General features: G+C 40.2%; 1 protein-coding gene across 2 annotated transcripts; it reads right to left on the bottom strand.

The window, feature by feature from the left end:
- Positions 1 to 3114: 3114 nt before the first annotated feature.
- On the bottom strand, positions 3115 to 15577 carry LOC124291531 (sulfotransferase 1B1-like). Of its 2 annotated transcripts, none has more exons than XM_046728534.1 (6): positions 15520 to 15577; positions 12587 to 12767; positions 6739 to 7059; positions 5898 to 6001; positions 4191 to 4353; positions 3115 to 3395 (listed from the first exon to the last, which is right to left on the bottom strand). In XM_046728534.1, the coding sequence occupies exons 2-6, from the start codon at positions 12759 to 12761 to the stop codon at positions 3280 to 3282; spliced, it is 879 nt and encodes a 292-aa protein (XP_046584490.1). In that variant the 5' UTR covers positions 12762 to 12767; positions 15520 to 15577; the 3' UTR covers positions 3115 to 3279. The 2 variants fall into 2 exon arrangements, with proteins under 2 accessions (XP_046584490.1, XP_046584489.1); XM_046728533.1 differs by having other exon boundaries at positions 15513 to 15553.
- Positions 15578 to 17065: the final 1488 nt, after the last annotated feature.

The following is a 17065-nucleotide window of genomic DNA, read 5'->3' as shown; positions in this document are numbered from 1 at the left end:
ACTGCTAGAACTGATCGAATCAGTTGTTGGATGTTTCGTTGTGGATTCCTTATCCATTCCCCCTACAGCATGCTGAACAACTGTTAAAGGGTCAATGGCGGATTACGACGTTGACATACATGTTTATCGATCTGATCCCACCGAAGAAGAAAGAAGAAGAAAATTAGTTTATTAACGTGTCACATATTTTCCATATATACCAATACATTTAGTCGACAAGTTGAAAAAAATACCCGGCCTTTCAGGCCTACTAGACACGATTATACATTAACTTTGCGTTAAAATATTTAAAGTGTAAAACTCATATAAAAAACTTTGGCAATATTAGCAAGATTATGCTACATAAAATGCAAAACAATTGTACAGAACAATTGCACCTTGTGGATGGGTAAAGCACTTTACGGATATTATTATTGTTATTACCTTGATTGAATATTACGTACGGTGTTTAAGACGACGTTCATACATATTGAAAAGCCATGAGGTTAAGGCGTTACAGTTAATATTATCTTGCATTATAGCAATGAAGAGGTCTGAGGGAGATAATGGTGACAGTGAATTATAAAGCTTCTTAATCATATCAGCACGGATATCTGTATAGAGGCTACATTTCATCAGAAAGTGAAAATCATCCTCAATCTCGCCAAGGTCACAACATTTGCAAATTCGTTCCTGGAGAGGGATAGGGGGATGACTGAATCTTCCTAGTTCGATTTTTAGAGGGAGAGTACCGCACCTCAGTTTTGCTAATATACTACGACGACGTCGGCTAGATATCGAGCTTAGGTAAGCTTCGGCGTTTAGACTGGACTTGAACAATCTGTATGTACGCAATCTATTTCCATTAGTTAAACCTCGGTCGTTCCATAACTGATTTACCCAATCTTCTGCATCGATCAAAAGTACACGGTCTTTAATCAGTAGGAAGTCGGCTTGTATATTCCTGACGTCGGAGATACCACAGATAATCAATTGGTTTCACATCCGGGCCATGGCCAGATGGAGGGCCAGGGGAGGACAATGATGTTGTTATTGGCCAGGTAGTCCGCTGAAGCACGTGCTGCATGAGGTCTGGCGCGTTCCTGTTGGTACAGTTCCCTCTGGCGGCCGACAAGGCGATGCACGTGAGGACAGAGAATCTGGACGATGTAATGTTAGATTGCCTTGGACGAGCACCAATTCCGATCTGCAGATTTATGAGATGGCTCCAAACACCAAGACACCATCACCACCAAATCTGTCCACTTGCCTGATGCCGTTGGGTGCAAAACGTTCATTGCGTGGTCTGTAGACATATTGTCTTCTGTCACGTCGCTTGAGGGGATACCGTGATCATCACTAAACCGGATGTAGCGATCTTGGACTGGTCTTCCTGGTCTTGGATGGTCATTTGTCGAATTAGAATGCACAAAACGATCCCACAAACGGGGTATTGAGCTGGGATGAACGCTGAAGGTCCTCGCCACGACACTCTTGGATTCGCCAGCTTGTAATCGTCCAATGGCAATATTTCGGTCGGCACCACTGAGACGTCCCATTTTCTCATCCAGTATTTGCAAGGGTCTTGGATGAATTTGCGAGATGCATTTGGGTCTTTTATAGTCATAGATTGTACTCATGCTTTGCACGTGAAAAACAATAATTGCGGCTTTTGGTTGTGTTCCATAACAGTCAACCTCATCGTGACAATGATGATCGATAACGCCATTCAAAACCGATAAATGTTGAGGGATAAAAAGTATACAAAGGTTTCCTGGACAGAAGTGTCTAGAAACAGATTGCTCACACACAGGGAAAAAGCTCTCTCACTCGCTCCCTCACTCAGTCACTCTTAGTACTGCACTAGCGCATGTCAAGTACACTTGTTTCGAAACATCTGTCTGAACTTTACGTCACAATCTGCCATGCGTTCCATGAATGCTCTGCGAAACATCTCGACCTGGGCACCAGTCAAGTATATAATGGAAGTATGTCAAAGATACAGATACAGATTTATTCAACTGATACACAGGCGACAGGTCCATTACAACATAGATAAAAATATATGTAAATGTCTTTGCACATATGTGAACATATTCAACACTTCTCATGCATCCCTGAGTTTTCTCAATTGGCATACATGGTACATATATAAATTTTATCACTATCATACTGAGTTTGGTTTTACGCCGCTTTTAGCAATATTCCAGCAACATCACGGCGGGTATCACTATCATAACCTACAAGGAAAATGTGTAATGTTGTATTAACGTATGTTGTAGATATCTGGATATGTATTTCTGTATTTCTTTTACTAATGTTTCTTAAAGATTTACAAATCATAAGATAGTGGTATTTATCTTCTACTTCTCCAAATTTACATAATTTGAATAATATTTTAAAATGATTTACATCTTTCATCCTTCCTCTAATATTTGGCAAAATACTTCTTAATGCATTACAACGAATTACATTGGTATACCTTTGCGGTTGGAAACTATTCATAAAAATGTATAGTTCTGAAATTTGGACTGTTATTAGCAGAAAAACAAACTGATAAAATATCTAATTGCTTTTGTAGATCTTTGCACACATTTGCCTATAATACAATGCCATCGGCGAAAATAAAGTAATTAAAATTTCACTATCTCGGGTGTGGGTTGCATCCCATACCAGTTTGAGCATTCAGTTCTAGTTGCTAACGGGACGGTGGGGTAGCTTCGTGATTAAAGCCTTCGTTTGTCACGCCGAGTCCGATTTCCCACATGGGTACAATGTGTGAAGCCAATTTCTGGTGTCCCCCGCCCTGATTTTTCTGGAATATTGCTAAAAGCGGCGCAATGGGAAACTCACTCTAGTTGGAAACCCATCTATTTATATAGATAACATTCAGAGACTCATAATGCACCCTTGTCTGATGCCTATGGGGCACTCCAAGATCTCAGAATATAGGGGATTGTTTATAACACAGGCAGAGACATTTGAATAGAGACTTTGAATGATTGAATACTTTGGGAGTTTTGCTATATCACCCGCTTTTTAAAACTCCATACACGCTACGTACATACTACCTTGTCTACTTGCACACGTTTTTGAATAACATAATTTAATATGAATATATCTGTGACGGAATGGTAACTTGTGTTATATTGGGATTACACGTTCTCACCATAGTACAGATTTTAGAACGTGTTTTTTTTTAGTCTCACGTGGGATTCGAACCCTGTTGTAGTTATTAGTTTCCTGTTCTCCTATCAGCATGGGTACACATTTTCCATCTGGCACCTTGGTCTTCCTTCCTTACTTCAGCGTGTATCTAAAGTTTATGTCACAATCACCCATGTTTTCCTTGTATAGTTTGTCAAAAGCCTCGTTCTGGGCCACGGTGAAGTAATTTTTCCAGTCGCCAACTTCACCTGAAACACGGAAAATACGTAACAAAATTTTACTTTATAAGGATAAGTTTGTAATGTACGTAGAGGAAAATAATATAATTGTTTTTGTACAGCTGGTCATTTATCCAGTTTGTTCTTGAGCCCCGGGTGCGAATTTTGATAAAAACACGAAAATACAATTTCATTTTGATTAATAAGACATATGTGCCCTTCGCCGACCACATCGAGGCTTTTCATCAACGTCATTTGTCTGTCGATATCGTGATTGAAACGTTAAGAGCTAGCATCACAATGCTCTTTCGTTCAAACTACCTAAATGCCAATTTACACGTAGCCGTTCCTGACAAACGCAGCATGTGAAAAAACACCCTTTAAAGTTAAAACATTGTCCGAACAAGTTTCATTTTTCAAAAGTAAACTAAAGCAACGAAACGATTTCGAGGAACGAGAAAATACTCGACATTTTGAAAGAAATCTGATAATATTCAAACAGTTAAAGTTAAATAATCGACGTGCGAGAAAATAATCGAAGTAACGATAAAATAGTTGAAACAATGAGACAATACTTGATGAAACGAGAAATTTCGCTGAAAAGCACTTTATGGTACAAAAGTAACACAATTAGGCTTTCGTACAATACATCCATACAAATTGGTTACCAAGTTACATCATCAAAATACCCTACGTTTTTATATCAGTAAATCAATGGGTTACAGCCCTTTCCCAACCAGCTGTTGAATGCAGGACAAAACATGACGCTATAATTTTCATCAATAAATACTACTACAAAGCCCAAATGCTGGCGAGAGTACCCACCTTTTCTGTACATAACAGGCGAACCGTCATCTGCTTGAAAAAAGCTTCCTTTCTTTTCCTTCATTGTGTTGAAACTCGTCAACTCTTTTACTTTAAGGTAGAATTCCTCTGATTTCTCAGCATTCAGAAACTTCGCTAACTTTCTAATACCGGCAAGTGGATCCTGAAACAGATGAAATAATGGCCTACATTATCCCTATGGTAGAAAGATAAGGTCAAAATACCGGTATGTCGAGGTTAAATTGTATTTTTAGAGTTTTAATAATAAATGTTTTATCAGCATTTCCATCACGGCTGTTGTGTTGATATTAGTCATGTTGGTGGCCAAGCTGAAGTAGTGCCACAGTGTTCAGCTTGACCTGAACTACTCTACATATGCATGACACGGGAGGTCAAATGGCACAAACGGCAGATCAGGTTATCTTCATTAAATAGGGGTGCAGAAGCATGCATACATAGATTCGTTACTGAACCTGTCCCGAAAAACAACACTTCTGGGAAAAAACAAACAATCATGTCAAGTTTTAATTGAACTGTTTATACAGTCATATGCTATCTAGTTTGGTTTGCTAACTTAACAACTTACTGACGTCAGTTACTTTCACAATCCGATTCACTCTCGCTATCACTCTCTACACCCAGTTCAATTATCACTTGTTCTATTTCATATTCAACTGCAATATTTCTGCCCAAGTAGTCGCTTTCCAAATTTTCAACATGGGCACAGCAATCGCTCCACTTGTTTACACCAATCATCTGACAAAGGTGCACCCCTTAACAATAATAGACTCAACCTAATTGTGACACGGTCACGTAATTCATTAGTATTCACTTGATCAGGTCAAGCTGAATAAGCTATACGTGCGCAGTGAAGCGCCGTGAAATAAGACGCATTGTCAATCAAAATTGATACCGTCTAATATTATTGATTGACCAATCAAATTCGAGCATTTCACGTAGCTATGGTAGAATTCGAGTTATCTGAGGCTCGACATAACCGCAAAATGATGACTACGGAATACGTTCGTACCAAAAATATACTTCGAGAGAACTGTAAATTCGACACATCAGGATTCGACACCCGGATATGACTGATTCGAATCATTGCCGTCGAGCTCCTATCGACTTCCCATCCAAGGGTACACTGTTTGTCATCTGAGGCCACATGGAGGCGAAGGTGCCAGACATGCATCAATGCACAAGGTGGACACACTCGTCGACGAAACTTGCGAACCCCCTTTTGCCTTGTGGCTCCTTTGCATATGCCAGGAGCGCTATTCTTATGGACTGATGATACTTAACCTTGAAAGATTTGTCTTTCCATGAAATAACGTTTCATTCGCGGTAGTTAAAGTTTAACACTGATTTAGCCTGTTCCTGTGTGTAACAATAACTTTTGCCTTTGAGTATACTATATTAATTATGAATTGTATTGATAAAGGGCAAAATGGCATTTAGCTAACCTGACATGCGAGAATTTTCAACAGTGATAGCGTCCGACACAGCGCCAGTCTATGAATCAAGGGCAGCTATGTTAGACACCTCATTATTGTTTGTGTACAGAAAACAGAAACTTTTCGAATTTCAAGTTTCTTAAAACCCATTTGATGATTTAGATTCAATGCATTAACCATCACTATCACATAGTCACATGGACATTGCACAGTCGACAACAAATATAACAACTGCCGTACAGTACATTGTTACCTCTTTCAGATCTTCATACACCAGGGTCAAGGTCGGCACGTCGGGATGGGTTTCGCCAATGGCAGCCCAGTCCTTTAAATATGTACAAAACGACCCGTAGTCAACTGAAATGTGGAGACTTTGTTATCAGTGGTGTTTGCAACAAATCATCGGTTCTATTTTATTTTGACCTTCGCTTTGGCGTGTATTACAGTTAAGACCCCCACCAGGCATATATACTCAACAACGTTATTAACGCAGTATTGCTTGCAAATCATTAAATCGTATCCCACGGATGTTATTATACGTGATATTAACGACTAGAATCCAGCACAGAAACTCGTTCCACATCCATGCTCGACATCACTAAAAGAAACAACAATTGTCATGGGAAATATTAAATTTGCATTAATATGTACGTAGAGCTGCGAAAGCATTTTCTTCCCTAATATACTCTATCCTTGTTGACACAGATAGTTTATGAAAGGAATCCATTCACTGATTGTAACGAGACTCACTTTGGGTGGCACGGTACCGCATTAGACATACAAATATACTCATTTGGATATAATACTATCACACTGGAGTTGTATTCTGAATATTCTGGATGTCTACTCTGGTCATTATTTCCAAAACCATGCTATACTCGTCGTAAGAGGCGACTAACGGGATCGGGTGGTCAGGCTCGCTGACTGGGTTGGCACATGCCATCGTATTCCGATTGCGTAGATCGATGCTCATATTGTTGGTCACTGGATTGTCTGGTCCAGACTTGATTATTTACAGACCACCGCCATATAGCTAAAATATTGCTGAATATTGCGGCGTAAAACTAAACTCAATCACACACAACAGCTCTTACCTTTTCCATCCATCAGTAAAGATAAATGGTTTTCCCATTTCCCATCATATTCATAAATTTTTGACAGTTTCTTGTGGTGGTGGAAGAACGACACTGCCATGTCCTTGGGGTTTCGGAGGATGTAGATTATTTTGCACTTCTTCTCAAACACACCACGTGGCAGCTGTTCAACAAGACAGTGCGTGTTTAGGATCCGCGGGGATGGCAGTTTCTCCAAGACATCGTTTCCTACAAACTCTATCATGAATTTCTCCTTATTGATAACAGTGGCGGTATCCTCCGACAGAAGAAGACGGGCCATTTCCCACACCCAGTGCGTGCCTGAAAAATAAGGAAAACAGAGAGATCAATTTAAAGACACTATATCACACCTTATGTCTCCAAAGTATATAATGCATTTCTCTCAATATAATGTGTTAAGCCCATTTCTGGTGTCCCCAGCCGTTATGTTTCTGGAATATTGCTAAAAGCGGCGAAAAACCAAACTCAGTCAGTCAGTCTCTCAATATAACTAATTATCAGTCCCCAGGGAAGCTACCACTTATTAAAAGAAACTACGTGTCTAGCTTACAATAGTAAATTAACAGGTTCGAATGAATGAATGCAACGTTGCATTAAAACGACTCGCGCGTCCTCCACCGACAAAACATTATCTCAACCCCATAGAGTTATGTCCCTTGGATCGTTCTTTAAGAATATCCAACGCACAACTTGTGATTGAAACGGTTTAACCAGTTCGGCAAACACCGACAACATCGCGTGCGACAGTTTTCGATGTACGGAGCAATTGTTTACATTCCATATATGGCAACTGTTCTCTGTTTGGAAACTGTTTCGCTTATCGATTTCAGGCAAGTCATAATGGATAATAAGTCTTTTATTGCATCAATAGGAAGTGTGTGCATATGCCCCAATATATATAATATAGGCCAAACTATAAACCGAAACTGAGTGACATTGTACCTTTAAGATTTCGAAGCGAGTTGGGTAAACCAGGACCTCGTTCCACAAAGGGATCGTATCGCTACGACAATCGTAAGTCTATGTTAAAGTATGGGGGTTACAATCACTTTGAGTAACCGGGACCCGGGCTTCAAGCGCTCGAGCTCATCAGTCCGAAGGCCTGGTTTCAATCCCCCATATTTGTACAATGTTCCTGCCATGAAATGCCTGGCGTATTTTTGATAACGTCATAAAATCATACTCAATCGCTCCAAATTACTAATGGCGTATATTTTTCCCAACACGAGTGTCACCATATAGAACATCGCCAGTAACGTCTTTGAGTGGCATTTGTTAGAAGTTGGAGAGTCAGATAAGGACAAACTTTATGGATGAACAACTTCGTTATTCAGGTGGTGCAACGTTTTGATACAGATTCTTGTATCGTTGTCAAGCAGGTATGAGTAAGGTATAAAACAGGGTTATATATTGTTTTAGTTAATTATATACTGCATATATAATACAGGGTTATATACTCTGTATTATATATGCAGTATGTAATTAACGAAAACAACAAGAACGATAACTGAGAAGACAGAGTGCCTGATGCCCTTTGTATTGAACTGAACCATCTGAACTATATCTTCACTTCCCTCAATGATTACTCTACCCACTTGGTCTCTAAAACCATAAACCCTCAAGAACTCCAAACCAAAACCCAAACCTGCTCCATCACCCAATCACTATCCCCATACACCTACCAAGTCCTGTCAGCCTTTAGATGTCCCACATCTTCAAGAACCTACACAGACGTCACCGTTTCCACCGACAAGACTATAAGGACACGTCAATGGCAGAGGCACCAACGGGTCGAGGTCCAATCCAAGAGGATGTATGTAGCAGATCCCCTGTGTCAACCACCAATACATTGACGAAACCATCAGAGCCCTTAACGACAGACCAGACCTCCGTAAACAATCTCGATCGGAAATCTGTCATTTCCGAACACATCAACAAGAACCCAGACAACGCCAACATGTCATCATCACCATCTCCGTCATCGTCATCGTCGTCGTCATCAGCATCGTCGTCATTATCACCATGCTTTTCGTCGTAGTCATCATCATCACCTACCAATACTGAGTACACCTGGATCAACTCCTGGCTCCTATTTGCTCACTGCCATTACCATTCAACGCCAGTTATCTGCTTCCTAGCTGTCATTCACAGCATGAAGGAGAAAAATATACTCTGCTATGTTCAGTTCCTCAAATTACAGAAGTTGAGAGTCATAAATGTCTTGATGAATACACAATTGCATTTAGAAAGTGGTCAAATGTAACATATGCTTTATTTGGGATTACACTTTCTCAGTAAAGTTCAGAATCTGTGGAAACCGCGGTGGCTGAGCGGGTTAGGTGTGTTGATTCTGTGTAGGCGCCTGACTCTGAGTAAAGTAGAAGAATCTGTACTGTAGTGAGAAATTGTAATCTTAAATATAACATATGGTACATATATGTTTCCCTATATTATATTGATTTAGTAGAGGTAGTGGTAATGGAAGCAATACTATAGTTTGATACTTTATAATCCTGGACATTTCTACAAAATGTATACAACATGACACCATGAAGCAAACGCATGTTTCTGTCATCTAACATCTCATCAAGATAAACGGTTGCTTGAAGATCAAACTTTCACCCTAGAGAGGCCGTGGGGTATCCTAATGGTTAAAGTGTCCGCTCGTCACGCTGAAGACCCGGGTTCGATTCCCCACACGGGTACAACGTGTGAAGCCCATTTCTGGTCTCCCTGGCCGTCATATTGCTGGAATATTGCTAAAGGCGGCGTAAAACCATACTCACTTACTCACTACACCCTGGATATCCTGCCTTGGCCTATTTGGAGAATTGTTGCTGCTCGGGGAATACATTTATCTCTTACTTTCTTGTTGTGACCAATGCTGTTTAAACCTGTCCACCTAGCATTGTACAACCACTGGAGTTTGTACTTCCATTGTGCACTACCATTGTAATGAATATATGATAATTTGATTTGATTTGCAAACCAAGTTAATGTCATAGTGCATTTGTCAGTTACATAACAGTTCTTAGTCGTTTGTTGGTTACATACTTAATCATGTTGCATGTATAATTCTGGGTTACTTGGCGTTCACCACACTTAGGATAGGCGCTCACTACATTTACAATAAGCCCTCACCACTTTTGCGATAGACACTCACCACATTTAAAAATATACACTCACAACATGCAAAATATGCACTCACCACATATAAGATAAGCACTCACAACATATAAGATATGCACTCACCACATATAAGATATGCACTCACCACACATAAGATATGCACTCACCACATATATGATAGGCACTCACCACATATAAGATAGGTACTCGCCACATATAAGATAGGCACTCACCACATATAAGATAGGTACTCACCACATATAATGTAGGCCCTCACCACGTTTACGATAGGCACTCACCACATAAACGATAGGCACTCACAACGTTTGCGATAGGTAATCACCACATATTCGATAGACACTCACACCACGTTTACGATAGGTACTCACCACATATACGATAGGCACTCACAACGTTTGCGATAGGTAATCACCACATATACGATAGGCACTCACAACGTTTGCGATAGGTAATCACCACATATACGATAGGCACTCACAACGTTTGCGATAGGTAATCACCACATATACGATAGGCACTCACAACGTTTGCGATAGGCAATCACCACATATACGATAGGCACTCACAACGTTTGCGATAGGTAATCACCACATATACGATAGGCACTCACAACGTTTGCGATAGGTAATCACCACATATACGATAGGCACTCACAACGTTTGCGGTAGGTAATCACCACATATACGATGGGCGTTCACAACGTTTGCGATAGGTAATCACCACATATACGATAGGCACTCACAACGTTTGCGATAGGTAATCACCACATATACGATAGGCACTCATCGCATATAATATAGGCACTCACAACATATTCGATAGGCACTCACCACATTTAAGATAGGTAATCACCACATATAAGATAGGCACTCACAGCGTTTGCGATAAGTAATAACCACATATACGATAGGCACTCACAACGTTTGCGATAGGTAATCACCACATATACGATAGGCACTCATCGCATATAATATAGGCACTCACAACATATTCGATAGGCACTCACCACTTTTACGATAGGTAATCACCACATATACGATAGGCACTCACAGCGTTTGCGATAAGTAATAACCACATATACGATAGGCACTCACAACGTTTGCGATAGGCACACAACACATATAAGACAGGCACTCACCACATATTCGATAGGCACTCACCACATAAAAGATAGGCACTCACCACATAAAAGATAGACACTTACAACATATAAGATAGGCACTCACCACATATAAGATAGGCGCTAACCACATATAACATAAGCACCCACCACATATTCGATAGGCACTCACCACATATTCGATAGGCACTCACCACATATCAGATAGGTCCTGACCACTTTCGCAACCGGCACTCGCCACACATTCGATAGGCACTCAAAACATCAAAGATATGCACTCATCACATATAAGATATGCACTCACTACATATATGATAGGCACTCACCACGTATAAGATAGGCACTCACCACATAGAGGACAGGCACTCACCACATATTCGATAGGCACTCACCACATATCAGATAGGCCCTGACAACTTTCGCAACCGGCACTCGCCACACATTCGATAGGCACTCACAACATCAAAGATATGCACTCATCACATATGAGATATGCACTCACTACATATATGATAGGCACTCACCACGTATAAGATAGGCACTCACCACATAGAGGACAGGCACTCACCACATATTCGATAGGCACTCACCACATATAAGATAGGCACTCACAACATATTTATTAGGTACTCACCACATATTCGATAGGCACTCACCATATGAACGATAGACACTCACCACATATAAGATAGGCACTCACCACATATTCGAAAGGTACTCACCACATATAATATAGGCACACATATATATATAAGATAGGTCCTTACTACATATATGATAGGCGCTCACCACACATAAGATAGGCACTCACCACATATTCGATAGGCACTCACCGCATATAAGATAGACACTCACCACATATAAGATAGGCACTCACCACATATTCGATAGGTACTCACCACATATAATATAGACACACATACATATAAGATAGGCACTTACTACATATATGATAGGCGCTCACCACACATAAGATAGGCACTCACCACATATTCGATAGGCACTCACCACATATAAGATAGACACTCACCACGTATTCGATAGGCACTCACAACATGTAAGATATGCACTCATCACATATAAGATAGGCACTCACCACATACAAGATAGACACTCACCACATATTCGATAGGCACTCACCACATATAAGATAGGCACTCACCACATAGAGGACAGGCACTCACCACATATAGGATAGGCACTCACCACATATTCGATAGGTACTCACCACGTATAATATAGACACACATACATATAAGATAGGCACTTACTACATATATGATAGGCGCTCACCACACATAAGATAGGCACTCACCACATATAAGATAGGCACTCACCACATATAAGATAGGCACTCACCACATATAAGATAGGCACTCACAACATGTAAGATATGCACTCACCACATATTCGATAGGCACACACCACATATAAGATAGGCACTCACCACATATAAGATAGGCACTCAGCACATATAAGACAGGAACTCACCACATATTCGATAGGTACTCACCACATATAAGACAGGAACTCACCACTTATACGATAAGCACTCACCACATTTAGGATAGGCGCACACAAAGACGTCATCCTCTCTGATGGGGAGGTCGCGGATGCCTTTGATGACGTCAATGGGGTTCTCCTGTATGGGAGGCTTTGGGAAGAAATGACCATCCACTTCTACGAGAGTCATGCTGTCTCCGCCGGCATCCGGGATCTTTACCACTGCCATCCTCAACTGTCACAAGAGAGGGAGTTATTAACGCACGGTAGTGTAGTCTATCATAACAATGATGTTCCGTTCGTATCAAGTCAGCGTCGACCACACAAGTTTTGTGGCAACTAAATCGCATGCAATAATTGATTACTGGTCCCCTGCTGAAATCAATGTTTGATGGTCAATGTTACCTGACAAAGGAAAATCGATTCAAGGTGTGATCTTAGTGGACAATGAAATTATACACCAATGTATAAAAACTCAAACGAGGTCACGTGACCAGTTGAGAAACTTTTTCTGGTTATAACATTATACAGTTTGTTTCGCCATGTTATGCCCTTATGAATGGCATATCTTTCCATTAAGTGGATGATGATGGATATATTCCTCGAACAAGGTAAAAGCCTGATATTATTGCTGTATTTTAAGTCGTATTTAATTTTGCGCTCTCGTGTGTGTGTGTGTGTGTGTGTGTGTGTGAGTGAGTGAGTGAGTGAGTGAGTGAGTGAGTGAGTGAGTGAGTGAGAGTGAGTGAGAGTGAGAGAGTGAAATTCGAGGGGAAAAACAACAACAAAAGCAACATTCGTCACCACTCGCCATTTTCCGTAACCCACAAGAAGGTATTCAGCTTGTCCCGGAATACCACGAGTGGGGCACAAGTGGGGCACGAGTCGGTATTCGGCTTGTCCCGGAATAACAAAAAATGCAAAAGCAATAACCAGTCTACGGGAATTGCTCTGGGATAGGGTCCTTTAAGGTATAATTTAACGCACCTGGTAATATTATCGTCTATTTAATTCAATTCAATTTAATTAACTATTTAATGCTTATGTAGGTCAGGCACTTAATCCTCAAAATGACATGGTGACCCAGGCTGACAGTGTGGTCAGTGATGATATGCATAGCCTGTAATCCGGGACAAAGGTCTGGATATCACCTTCCCCTGAGAGCGACTAGACCGCTTGAATCATTCAGGAATAGGGTTAATCGTATGTTAAGCATAAACTCTAACCTAGTTCAAGTGGCAGGTGAGAATATGATATGTTCGGGTATGTCTTCTTACTAAAAGTACCCCGTGAAGGCCCCGGTAAGAATTGGTCTGCAGTAACCCATGCTTGTCATAAAAGCCGACTAACGGGATCGGGTGGTCAGGCTCGCTGACTTGGTAGATACATGTCATTGTATCTCAATTGAAACCTTCATCCGATTGTTGTCATCGGACAATATACATATTTTAAAATCATTGAGTAAATATCTTTCACAAGTTCGCCGTAGAAGGAATGAATAACTGTAAAACAAATCAATACTAAACTTTACTTAGCTTTACTCAGTTATGTATTTACTTTTGCCAAATGTATGTATTATGGACCTTGGACATACATTGCCGAATAAACCTGTCTGTCTGTCTGTCTGTCTGTCTATCTCATGCTGTTGATCATTGGATAGTCTGGTCCAGACTCGATTACTTACAGATCGCCGCCATATAGGTGCAAAACTGCTGAGTGCGGCGTTAAACCAACCAACCAATCTTACTACGAAATAGAAAAATTTACCGTTGATACTAATCTTCATGTTTTAGAAAATTTAACATTTGGAAACACTGTGTTTAATCTGTATTGATTGAAATTAAGCTCAAAAGATCACGTGAAGGCTTATTACAAGCCTATGGCGCTGGAAGGAAGTTATTTCAAAACATCTTAGTCAGCAGATCGGACCCCACATCTAAAATCATAACACATATTTCCAAAATTGATGTTTTACAACCAATTTTGAGGCCTAGGTCCATGGCCATTAGACCTTTGTTTCGGATGAAAATGAAAACTCCATCGCTGACCCGAAACAGGATGAATTGCCAACATGTGGAGTATGTCATTACTTAAGGAAGCGTCACAATATATGGATATATATTATATTTATTACTGTGACAGCGACGTTTCAGTGAAGGTTCTAACTCCGTTATCAAGCAAGCGTTCATCCATATATTGCCATCCTCCCTTAGTGCTCAAACTTCTAAATGCCTCTACCCGTGAAGACCCGGGTTAGATTAGTCTTCATCGACCCATGCTTGTCGTAAAAGGCGACTACCGGGATCGGGTGGTCGGGCTTGCCGACTTGGTTGACACATGTCATCGTATCCCAACTGGTTCGATGCTCATGCTGTTGATCACTGGATTGTCTGGTCAATACTCGATTATATACAGACCGCCGCCATATAGCTGAAACATTGCTGAGTGCGGCGTAAAACTAAACTCACTCAATCTAAATGCCTCTCAAACACGTTATGTCAGTACCTGTTCCAGAGACCTATCACAGACGGTGGAACACTGCAGCAGTACACCCAAGCAATGATTAAAATCAAGTAAATCCCAACTGTATGTCTGGTGGACTGTTAAGAAGTTTCGATAGTGTGAATACAATCAATTCTACCATGACTTAAATAAATATTAGATTGTGAAAGGTTAATTTAAGTCAATGAGAGGTATATAATCACATTATATACCTCTGATTTTCCAACACGGTATGTAATTTTGAAAAACTTAATAACGCGGTTAGGTAGAATGGAGATAAACATTCTGTGTTGCAAAATCACAGGTATATAACGAAATTATAATAGCTCTAAATGTTCTTTTTAAACCTTCACGCTATGCGTTCGGTTTTAAATCAAATTAATAGCTATTATAATTTCGTTATATACCTCTGATTTTCAAACACAGCATGTTTATCTCCTAAATATGTGTTGAATATGATATATCATGATACACCTACCGCTTACCTGAGATCAGTAGTTGTTCGCCTTAGCCTGCGAGTTGTTTGTACTGTATAGTTCTGAACTATGTAACTATAATTTGTAAAGGCTTACCGGTGTTCGGACGTTTCGTTACCTGTGCAAATAACCCGGTTAACGTGACTGGGCCAGGTCAGTAGGGTAAACTATGCGTTGAACAAGATGAAATATATCTGAGATCTGAGGTCTCAGGCAAAGTCGAACTTTGCCTGAGATGGATATAACTATCGTTTTCAAGAATACAGACTATGAATTTTCAAAGGTCTACCGGTGTTCCGACGTATTGCTCCCTGTGAAAAACAGTTCGTTGATTCCGTTAATTTCGTTTGTTTTTAGGACCGTATTCAGCAGAATTCTAACGGAAGACGGCGGACTGTAAATAATCGAGCCTTGGCCTGTAACATCAACAAGGGGTAATCTGGGGTTAGAGCAGTTCGTTATATTTTGCCTACTTTAGACAACTGTAAAATTAAAAATTGTAGAAAAATTGCAGTTTGTTCTAATTACAGATTGATCTCACAATGGTACATAAAATCGACAAGGACATGTAATGGCTCTTTTAATGTTGAATCGACAGGGCGATTATTGTATTGGCGTCTGTCACTGGAGAATGAATGTTTACCCGTATCATTGTCTGTGTTTTCGTATAGTCCAGTTAATCTACGATTTAACCTCAAACAAATTACAAAAAAATATATTTTGCGATGAATATGTTCATTGACGTTGTCTATATGACATATCAGAAGTCTAATAAAAACTAAGGTGGAGAAACAATAAAAATAATTAAAATAAATTTATCCCAAATTCCCAAACCAAACCCGAATTTCGACCCCTTCGGGCCACCATAGGGAAAAAGGGAGACAATTATGTTTGATTGCCGGTAAACAGGCTACGTCACGACGACAAAAGAAGTTCATCAACATGCATTTTTGCGGTTTTCAAGTCAGTTATTTTATACATAATTTATGCATTGTCTCCGCTCATGATTCAAAGATATGGCATGATTTTACAAACGTAACGCCTAATCTACGGCAACATTTACCTTGCAATGGTAGACTTTTTAATCCCGTTTTTTTCCAGTCATTAAAGTAAGAAACTGGAATACGTTTGACATATATTCGTTTTTCGTTTTATGAAAAAGAGATGCAACGCTGGTGTAGAAATTAAGATTAAAACGGTATGAGATACAACGTCACTGTCAGGAAAAAAGACTATGGAAGCTTACAAAGGGCCATGCTGATTAAAGAATTTCCACAGATTTGACCAAGATTATTATGCTTGAAATATGCTGAGTAGTGTGTGTCACTACAAGACTACACAGGCTGTGCTGACAACAGAAACTGCTGTACATACAAAACCCCACATGTGTCACTTATTGCTAAACGTACACCAGATCATCCTCGATAATCTCCAGGGTGTACGTTACCATCACTCTCCACTATACCCTGGATGCATCCACGGCTTGGGGCGATGATTTTATTACCTCCCTTTGGCTGGTTTTTTATCCAGTCAGGTGCCTACGCTGGGAAGTTGA

Source organism: Haliotis rubra, unplaced genomic scaffold (genome assembly GCF_003918875.1).
Source record: "Haliotis rubra isolate DU_JTF1 unplaced genomic scaffold, ASM391887v1 Scf494, whole genome shotgun sequence".
Taxonomy (NCBI): Eukaryota; Metazoa; Mollusca; class Gastropoda; order Lepetellida; family Haliotidae; genus Haliotis; species Haliotis rubra.
The sequence above is the reverse complement of the archived record's forward strand: the minus strand, read 5'-3'. Positions and strand labels throughout refer to the sequence as shown.